The sequence below is a fragment of the Silene latifolia genome, chromosome 7 (assembly GCF_048544455.1).
Source record: "Silene latifolia isolate original U9 population chromosome 7, ASM4854445v1, whole genome shotgun sequence".
NCBI classification, from domain to species: domain Eukaryota; kingdom Viridiplantae; phylum Streptophyta; class Magnoliopsida; order Caryophyllales; family Caryophyllaceae; genus Silene; species Silene latifolia.
The window spans coordinates 79,730,253-79,741,260 of NC_133532.1; the positions used below are offsets into that span (position 1 = coordinate 79,730,253).

At 34.7% G+C, this 11,008-nt stretch overlaps 1 protein-coding gene across 1 annotated transcript; it reads left to right on the forward strand.

Annotated features, from left to right (window-relative positions):
• Positions 1 to 278: 278 nt before the first annotated feature.
• LOC141592324 (uncharacterized) lies at positions 279 to 9,480 on the forward strand. The gene is made up of 4 exons (XM_074412934.1): positions 279 to 463; positions 553 to 644; positions 724 to 814; positions 9,097 to 9,480. Exons 1-4 carry the CDS (start codon positions 435 to 437, stop codon positions 9,125 to 9,127), a joined length of 243 nt encoding a protein of 80 aa, XP_074269035.1. The 5' UTR covers positions 279 to 434; the 3' UTR covers positions 9,128 to 9,480.
• The last annotated feature ends 1,528 nt before the right edge of the window (positions 9,481 to 11,008 follow it).

Here is an 11,008-nt window from a genome sequence, read left to right on the forward strand (position 1 = left end):
AAATGTTTAAAACATGTAAAGTGGAGTTGAATGAATAAAAAGAAATACATTTGCAAAGTGGAGTTGAATGGAGGGAGTAAGATATAAGATTTGGTTTAGGTACTCTATTATTCACTCAAATGTGTTATACTAAACATTAAATCTCATTCATTTTGATCAATTTGTCAAGTTATCAATTTAATCAGGTCAATATCGGGTTGGGTTCAAATTCAAGTCACAGATCAGGTCATGCCGGATTGTTGGTCGGTTTCAGTTTGCAACATTATGAAGTTTTTCCGGATGAGGCTTACCAGCAGTAGGCGCAATATAAAAAAAAAATCCAAGAAATAAGAGTATTGGTCAAGAATCCGAAAGTAAGGCGAACCCAGCCTCCGCCCACAGAAAAGCGGTGTAAATCTACGACCATATTTGTTCTCTACTTGCACAACTCTACAATGGCTTCCCCCAATGATTCCTCCGACCAGTAAGCGTCTCTAATTTCTGGGTTTCTTCTAATCATCATCATCTTCTCTTAATTAGTAATTATGACTTTCGATTTATATATTTATTTAGGGATTCAATGAAACAGCAACAATTGTATAGGAAGAGAGGCCCTAATTTGTTGCTTTTGCTTCCTCTTATCTACGCTCCTGTTCTTCCTCTCAGTTATTTCTCTTCTCTTTTTTCTTTGGTTTTTATCCAATCCTTTTATGTATTAATTGATATTGTTTTTTTGTTGGGCAGTCAGAATTACTCTGAAGCGTCAACCAGTGCTAAGGGATCGTTTGTTTTATGGTGTTCTTGCTGGTGCTTTCATACATGGCACTTATTTGGTGTATCCTTTTCTTCTTGATCAGAAAGTTTTCATTTTTAATGATTATTTCATTTATTCCTGCCTTATATGGAGTATCATTTCGATAAGAAGTACGCTTTATGGCTTTCCATTAGTCATCTTATGTAGGTCCTAATCATTTGTTTGCCTCTAATTGCTATACCCCTAATAGAGAATAAAAAAGGTAAACAAATGGTTCGGATAGAGTGATTATGAAATGTTTGCGTCTGTTGTTTTACCCGTTACAGTTTCCCAGTCTATGTGGTTGTGTACTATACGAAGATGAATGTAGTTTAGAAACCATTCATTGAATTGTCTTTGAGATCAAAAATGTTTGAAGGTGAAGGTATTTGACTGATGGGGTTATATACTTATATTGAATGTGGAAAGGGAGATGTTGAATAGTTTGAGGATGTTTTTAGGAATTGAACGATCTTACTTTGAAAGATGTTTACTCACATTGCTAGAAAGCGTTCCCATGAATTGCTAAGGGTCACATTGCTAGAAAGCGTTCCCATGAATGGCTAAGGAGATATGTTAGGAGTATAAACTCAAAAGGGAGGTTATTACTCTTGTTAGGGTTTAGAATCTTCTCTCGTATTAGTAAGTGTACCTGTTTATCTTTCAATGACACAATGAAGTAGCTAGAGTTAGAAAGTTGTCGGGTCTTTATTAATTCCTAAATTTATGAGGAGATTGAGAAAGGAATAACGACCCCTGTGCAATACCTGTTATTGCTAGTATTACTCATACCAACAGTTAAGCAAGTTTGAATGGAGTTGTTTTATGAAGTCTGACTTCTAAGGGTGCGGCCAAAGGAGGTTCAAGTATGCTGGATTGACCTCTGTTGGTTCGTGGGGGTAATACACAACCTAACAAGCTGAAATCTGCATGTTTGGATGACCATACTACCTAAAAAGTAGGTATGCCATTGAGTGCACAACCTTCACTTGTATGAGAAAGTGTTCGATAGAAGCTAGGGATGAGAATCGGTTCGGAATCAGACCGAACCGGACCGAAACCGAACCGGACCGGACATCGAATTTCTGAAAATCTTGGACCAAGGACCGGACCTATTAGTATATGGTCCAGGACCGGACCAAACCGAAAAAACCCGGACCGAACCAAAACCGGACCGAATGGACCGGTTTACACCTTTTTGTTTAATCTTCTGGATATTATCGAAATTCCAAACTAAATAACTGACTTTGTATTCAATGAAATTCAAAATTAAAACCTGGTACTGCCAAAAGTATGTAAATTACTAAATTGTAAAGTTTTGAATTACAACCTACACAATACGATTCGAAAACACATTAAAATCTAAAACTCTTAAAAATGAACCATAGGCATATAGCCTTATTGTAATTTGTATCTACTATTAATTAAAACCAACATCTTCAATCATTCTTGACTCTTGATTCCATTCCTTTCACAACAATGTCAATCAATCATCATCCCCTACTTAGATTCGAGCTTTAAATCTAACATAAGTTCAAAGGAAATAGATTAGATAAGAAATTCATTAATTTGCATTGACAATAATTATACCGCGTATAAATTATAAAATTCAATATTTTGAAGTTTATACCATTGGATCAGTGACAAAGATCAACCTATTCTCCACACTTAACTTCTCTGTATCTTAAAATTAAATATCAACAAGCTCAGCATATATGGACATATGGTTGGCACTTGGCCCAACTACGCAAGAGGTTTTCAACTTCAATTAATGAAAGTATGAAACTATAAAATTAAAATAATACAATGTACCTGTTTCCAGCTTTTCCAAATCTTCTAAACTTTCTTCCACATCAACATTGGATTTACGAATTTCAGCTCGAATCCAATCTTGTGCACATATAAGCCTTTGCACCGTCTTAAGTTTTAACTAAAAATCATGACAAATCAAAATGTCAGAAAATAAATTACCATTGAGTGTCAGTAGTCAAACATTAAACTAATAAAGTGAGTAAACTTCAACCTAAAAGGAGAATAAGTTTGTTTTTAGTTTTTTTTTTTAAAATAACTTACCTCAGGCGTTAAAGAACTTCGAAATCGATCAAGAGTACGCCCTCCTGCACTAAAGGCTGATTCTGATGCAACTGTTGAAATTGGCATAGCTAAGACGTCACGAGCCATACGAGCAAGAACAGGAAATCTAGGCTCATTGAGCTTCCACCGGTCTAAAATCTTGGATGGCTCATCTTCTCCCTTTTGCTCATCTAAGTACCTATCAAACTCTGTTCTTACAAAACCAGTGCTACTATCGCCACCAAATCCCCTCATCTTAATCTTAACTTGTTCCCTTGTTGATTTCATAAGAGCCAAATCAAGTGAAACTCTCAAGACTTAATTTTTGGACAAATAAGACTCGATTTTTAACGATTGTAACAGATTTGTTTGATTGTGAATAAATTGACTAAAACGAACACAAGAATAAGACCTTGGACCGAAACTTTAAAGAATTCTTTTGAACACACCAATGGACTGTTTAATGTCACGTTTCAGATTGGAAAGTGTACGAAATTTGGATTGCAAGTATGATTGGAATTGAGTGACTTGGATATGACTTAATCTAAGCACTAAGCCGTTAGATTAAGCCTAAGAGGAATTCCAAGCACTAAGCAATGGAATCACTCAACTCTAAGCACAAAGCAATAGAGGGTTTTCTAGCACTAAGCAAAGAAGATTAGTAGAAAACAAAGTTTCTAACTTGTGTTTATCATTCATCAAATCTGAATTTTACATGAGGAGAGCCTTGCTTTTATAGACCAGGCCAAGCAATCTTCACCATTCATCTAACCTAGCATCTAACGGTCCAAAAGACCCTAGAAATGCTGGTACAAAAGTCGCCCCAAGGCCTTACACAAAGTCCTTACACAAGTTGAAATTCAAATAAAAAAAAAAACAAGAAGGTAAACTAATAAGACAATGATTATTTAATCACCTATGGAAGCTTCACATGGCCGGCCAAAAGAGGATATAAGAGCTAGAGCACAAGAAAAAGGACTCAAGAAGTTGTCTTGGCCAAAATAGGAAGCTTGAAAGTTACCTTTGTACTTGGCATAACAAACCGTCTAAGGAGAGGTCCACCCGGTTTGTCCCTTGCCTTTCCCCTTGTTTTAATCCTTTCCAAAACAAAAAGTCCTAGGCAAAAGTCTCTAAACTCTCCATAGAAGGATCCTAGGCCATAATATACCACATGTTCTTAGACGGTTTTCGAGGTGGACCTCAAATAGGCCAAAAGACCAAAACCGGGTACAAGCTTGCTTGATGTGGATCGTTTTGCTTCACAAACTCCCTCTCCCAAAGTAGGAATACTTGTAGACATGTCAGGGTCTTCACTTAGAGGAGTAACAGGTGCATAAATGCGTATATACTCAAGAAAAAAATCATATGCAAACTGTTTAATATTTCTTGCCAATACCTCACCATCATCTTGCCCGTACATTTTATGAAGAGTAAGTTGTAATCCTAAAAACTTAAAGCTTGGATCAAGAATCACACCCAAGTAGATCAACATATTCATCTTATCAATGTTACCCCAATACTTGTTATATTTGCCTTTCATATCGGTGGCCATTTTCCTAAAGGCAGGGTCATCACTTTCCATCCATTGGTTTAACAAACCACAAGTATGACCAATATGAAAAAAGAGGGAGTTACTTGTCACATATAATGAGCCCGATATACGATTAGTCAAATCATAAAATTCTTGAAGAGACATTACAAGTTTTTCTATCTTATTCCAATCTTCTAAACTGGGTGGACCAAGACTACTACCAGATTCTTGAGATTCCAAAGGAATTTTTACCGACCAAACACAGTTTTATACTACTGTAGAGCAGTGTTCAACATTATATATGTCGAGTTCCATCTTGTTGCCACATCAAGACTCAAAGACAACTTACAAGTAATCTTACATTTATCTACTTGCTCCCTAAATAAATGCAACCTAGCTGGAGAACCCCTCACAAACTTCACTGCATATGGAACCTTATCAATGCATTTCACATGTTCCTTCAGACCACCCAAACAATCAGATTTATAATGTGTGCAATACATCTCATGTGCATATATTTACCGTCCCTAACATAGCCTTTTTCTGGTGCCAATGATCTCATATAAGCACATGCCAAATTATTTGAGCTTTCATTGTCAACTGTGACAGTAAATAACTTTTCAAGTACACCACATGCAACTAAACTATCTTCAAGAGCTCTACCAATTGCTTCACCTTTATGACTAGTAATAGGACAGAAATTTAATATACGTTTCTGTAATGACCAGTTATCATCTATAAAGTGAGCAGTAACACACATGTAATTAATTTTTTGAATGGAAGTCCATGTATCAGTTGTAATGGAGACTCGTTGACAAGAACTACGGAGCAAGTCTTTGACTATGTCCTTCTTACGCAAGTACAACTTAAAACCATCTGAAGCAATGGTCCAACGTGAAGGAATGTGAATGTGAAATGTAGGACACACCACAGACATGAAATATCTAAATCCATGATTATCTACATGTCTAAAAGTCAATTCATCAAGCACAAGCATGTAAGCGATCGCCTCTCTAATATCATCATGACACTCACAATTCTATTTTTCAATCTAGCCTCTCCTTCCTGACCATCTATAGGTTCTAAGACAAGTTGAGCTTGCTTACCTCTGCTTTTGTTGTTAGGATTTTTCTCACATGTAGATGAATGCTTTTTCAAATTTTTTGTCCCATTAATAACCGTGTCTGCAGCAAAAGTTGAATCACAATGCTGACACTCAGCTCTTATATGATTGCCATCATCGAGATATAACTCAAAATCCACCCAATATGGTGCTCTTAATCTGCTTGTTTTTAGAATATATCGACTAGGCCTTGGTTTTTTTGTTGGATGTGGTGTATAAGACTTTTGTGTAGTTTCATTAATCTCAGTATCTATACCTTCATCCGACAAATCAATGGTTGGAGGATCTACTTCAGAATCAGGTTGTTCGGAGACGAGGCATCGTCTCTTAACACTTCGTCTGGGTTGGGAGCTCGACATTCTGTTACAAGAGAAAAAATAACGCAGCTTTATAAATTATAATAAAGTAGAAAGACCAACAAACATTAATGGAATTATAATAGAGACATAGAGGTATAGAACTAGACAAACAAATCTTAATGAATTAAACTTATAGTTTGGTTGATATGTTCTTAGTGGACAATTGATAAATTGATAACGAGGAAGATGACTCTAAGTTTCTAATGGTTACTCAACACTAAGGCAAAGAAGTCAGTAGAACAATTGAACTACGCCTGTCACTTTTATTTTATATCTAGGCGTCTTTTCTGAGAATATCGATATCCAACTAACAACATCTACTCATCTAGTACAGGAAAACAAACTAAGGCCTGATGGTGGAAGACAGTTTAATACATACGAAGAAGTATCTACTCCGGCTCTAGCTGCCAGTTTCAGGCCTTTGCCTTTTAATATAGCAAATTGCAACAACTTAACAAGTAGAAACTAGAAACTAAAGTTACTTAATAGTTAATACTACGGAGACCGGAGTAAAAAGAAGCAGCATGGAAATTATCAAAAATTGATGGCTTTGTAACATCTCAGCATCATCAAACATTCAAAGTCCAAATAAAAACAAATCATCATGAAATTTGATACAACAACAACAACATCCGAGCCTTAATCCCAAAATGATTTGGGGTCGGCTGACATAAATCATCCTTTAGAACCATCCATAGGTGAACGCACACCTCAAAAAGCGAATAGAAAAGGGAAAATGAAAAACAAAAAGGGGGAGCGAAAATGTAATGGAAAGTCAAGGTAAAGCTTACAGGTTTTAAAATCGAATTTCAGCTTTCTTTTATAAAAACTTAAAATTTAAATCGAGAGGGAAAATTAAAACGATTTTGAAAACCGAAATAGAATTAAGGATCCGGAATGCCTTAAAAGTGAACCAAGTAAAATATACTCCCTCCTATTCGGTGTTTTCTTCCCTTTTGATGTGGGCACAAGATTTTAGGAGATAATTAAAGAATGAATAAAGGAAGATGGTGGGGTTTGTGGATTGGAGAGAGGAATGAATAATTAGGAATTAAATAAGAAATTGTGAGTTAGGTGGGGTTTGGTGATAGGAGAGAGGGATGAATAAAATAAGAGTAAAAGTTGAGTGGAGTTTGGTAGTAGGAGAGAGAGATGAATAAAATAAGAGTAAAAGTTTCCAAAATAAGAAAGGGGAAGAAAACCTGAATAATCCGTTTAAGGAAATAGGGAAGAAAATAGTGAATAGGAGGGAGTATAAGAAAGTGGTCGGTAGAAAAATGTAATAAAGGAGAGAACAAATAATTTAATTTTTTTTTTAAATTAAATAAAAACACCAAATATGTCAAAAAAAATAAAATACTAGAAATCAACATGTATCCATTCCCTCCATTGTGCCCTCTCCGTCACCATACTCTTCTCAAGTCCCAGAAATCTCATATCGTGCTCTATCACTCTCAACCATGTCTGTCTCGGTCTTCCTCTACCTCTAGGGGCCTTTTCTGTTCTCCAAGTCTCCGGCCTCCTAACTGGTGCGTCCATAGGTCTCCTTCTCACATGGCCAAACCATCTTGAAATTTGATAAGCAAGTTTAATATTTTATGCATCATAAAAAGCAAATAATCAAATATATCTAACTTAGTAATTAATTTATCATCAATATAAAGATGACAACATGCAATAGACAAATCAACATATTCATCACTTCATCAATAAAACTAAACAAAAGGAAATTATTGAAGAAATACATGAATTAATGTTGATTGATGAGAAGCGTCGATCGTAATATTTGTAGAACGATGCGATGAGATTTAGGGATTGATAAGCCATTGGAGATTAAGGGGTTTTATATGAATAAAATTTCCTAAATCAATTACCCAGTTGTATTAGAATTTGGGGAATTTAGGAATTGTTACCTTGTTCAAAGACTAGAACAAGTGATCAACAAGAATTTGGAAAGATGGGATATTGGGATTTGGGAGTTGTGAATTATTGAATTAAGGATTGGAGTCTTGGAGATAATTGGAGATAAGGATTAAGGAAAGACGGAAAGTTCATTGTTCAAAGACCAAAGTTGCAGTGAAGTATTTGATGGACTTTTCACAGTGGACTAAAAAGTTCGGTCCTCTTGGTCCAGACCGGACCAACTCGGGTTTTAACTGGACCGGACCGAAACCCGAACATAAAATTATGGTGGACCAAGGACCGGACCAATTATCATCCGGTCCGGGTTCGGTCCAGACCAAACGGTCCAGTCCGGTCTAAATTTTCGGTCCGGACCTAATTTTGCTAAGCCCTAATAGAGGCATAGGCTGAAATTGCTGAACAGACTTGTATGCTGTCTTTTTTGTAACCTGATATTGATACAGGGTCACGTGCAATAAATCTTGGCTTCACTGGTCTGCAGCCTCTATCATGGTTGTATAGTCTAGACCTGGTTATGTAGATTTTGTAGCTCATTTGTTCTACCTAGTGGTTTGAAAACCATATTTTTATTCACCCTTTCCTTTCTCCCGTTTCTTCTGCCCTTGCTTTTGGTGTTATCTCCTTCATATGAAGACACGGAGGTGGATTAGGTCTCGATTGCGTTTATTGAATTATAGGTTATCAGGGTATTCTCCATCTCCTCAATAAATGGAGACATCCATATTATATCAATATTCTAAATTCTATGCGGGATCATGAGTGTGATTTAATCATTTAAGCATCTTAATTTAACCTTCTAGAGTCTTGGATGAACAGCATGAGAGTGAAAAACATATTATAAAGTAATTTGTCCGTTATTATATTTAACTTAAGACCCTTTAACACATCCACAGTGAAACCTAGGCTCTAGGCCCTGGATAAGGAATGGACTTCTCCAATTATTTTAGGAATTGGAGAAGATCTTGACCTGCTTGTAATGTCGATGTCTTGTGCACTTGCCACAAAGGAAAGAGTGCTTATAGTGTTACAGTCAGAATTAATGTTCTGATTGGCGATAGAGCCTGCTGTTCTTCAATGATAATCTTCCTGCATATTGCTGGTTTAGTTGTATTTGAAATAAAAGTGAGTTTTTGTGTGAATGGTGTCGTAGGTTCACAGGTGAGGCCAATCGATGTCCTATGTAATAACTATTCTTTATAAAGTAGTTATTTTGGCAACTATTCTTTATATAGTTATGGAGTTGGTTTCACATGTAAAGCTGCCTCATACAAGCTCATTATCTTCTATATAGCTCTTCCTTAACTGGATTATTCAGGACTGATCTTTATGATGTCGAGAGCAAGTAGATAAAACAAATGAGCAATTGTTGAAATCTCGGTGGGTGTATCAATTGCAGCCTTTATGGATAGTCGCTACTTAGTTGCTTTGATTCTTGAGTTTTCTTATTCCAATTCAATTTCTGGCGGATTTAGGATTTTTCATCATTTTTATAATGAATAAATTTACAGCATGATGATACCTTCTATTTGTTTTGGCAAACATGATTGTGGGAATTCTTTGACAGTTGGAACTGGTTGTTACTTATTGTTCTCTTAATCCAATTTGTTGGATTCAGCATTCATGTATCAATAGCTGTCCCAATTGTTTGAGATGCTTATAAGACCCATTAATATAGATATGGCAGATATCTGTTCTTGTATTCAAGTGACTTTTTGGTAGATATTTGTAGAGCGAAGACTTTCTTGTGTGATTTTCATGTCTATTTCACTTAGTTCCTAATTTGGCGAATCCTATTTATTAAACCAACAACCACAGAGCCGATGTGTCAGCCTGTGGTTGAAAGTCAATATATCAAAATTGCATTTGCCTTTTGCTAAATTTTAGGAACCACGATCATAGTTCCAATTAATTAGATGATTTCTGGCAAAATTTGAGTAACTTTTTTTGAAGCAATTGAACGAACAATTTAGCTATTTAATGTATAGTATTAAACTAGATAAAAATAATACAAAAACATTAATTTACTTCCAAAATTATTTTTCACACTTAACAGTAAAATTTTCAATGAATATAAAAAATAAAACGTCAAATTTCCAATGAATATAAAAAACTGTAGTTGATTAAAAAAAATAATTTACTTATGAAATTACCTATGAAATTACAATGAATATAAAAAACTGTAGTTGATTAAAAAAAATTAATTTACTTATGAAATTACCTATGAAATTACTTTTAAGAATTATATGTAAAAAAATTAGATTTCGACAGTAGATTTATAAGAAGAATGTGAAATCTGCAATGAATATAAAATAAATAAATTTGACAAAGGAAGTAAATAAATTAAAGTTTGACAAAAGAAATTTCTACTGAATAAAAAAAAAAATTAAAATACAAGTACCAGATCTTAATCTTTTCAACACAAATCCATAGATGAAATTTAAATCTGAAATGCCACAACGAAATAAATAGCCTATCATAGCACCAAAAGCAGCCTAATGTAGAGTACATCAAATTTAGGGGGAGTAAATGATAATAATTGTGATTTTTATTGATAATAAATCTGGGAAATTTGAGAATAAAATTGGTATGACATTGAAGATGGTTCAGGAATATGGATAGGCAAGGGTCTAGGTTGAGCTATGGGGTTTTAGGAGTGGAATTATGTAAAGGATCTTTTAACCCTTCATTTCATGACATTGCCATGTGTTTGTATCGTATACACTTGGGAGTTGGCTCCTCCAGTTTACACAGAGTATATTTATTTATCGGACGATCTTTCTTAAAACGGATATATCCGTTTAAGAACAAATCGTGTTAAACAAATTTTATTTGTATAGATTATACAATTTTTTTTCAGCAACTCTTCTATAGGACCGTCCTATAGCATAGGACTGGTCCAATAGGAGAAAAGCCCAAGCAAAAACAATTATATATTAAATTTTTGATTTTATTTTGATAACTTTACACTTTATAATGAAAACTAACATATTTAAATATGTAAGTTATTAATTTAAAATATTAGGTTATTAAAATAAAAGTATTATTTTATATTTTTATTAAGTAATTTTGTTGGGCCTTATGCTATTGGGTTAGTCTTATCTAAATATTGGTCTTATAGAACAATTTGTGTTTTTTGTTAGTGCGCTGACATTTTACTTTCGTCCTATCTAACATATGAGTATTTGACCCAAAAGGAGAAGTAGATAATTACTACTTCTACTTTTACT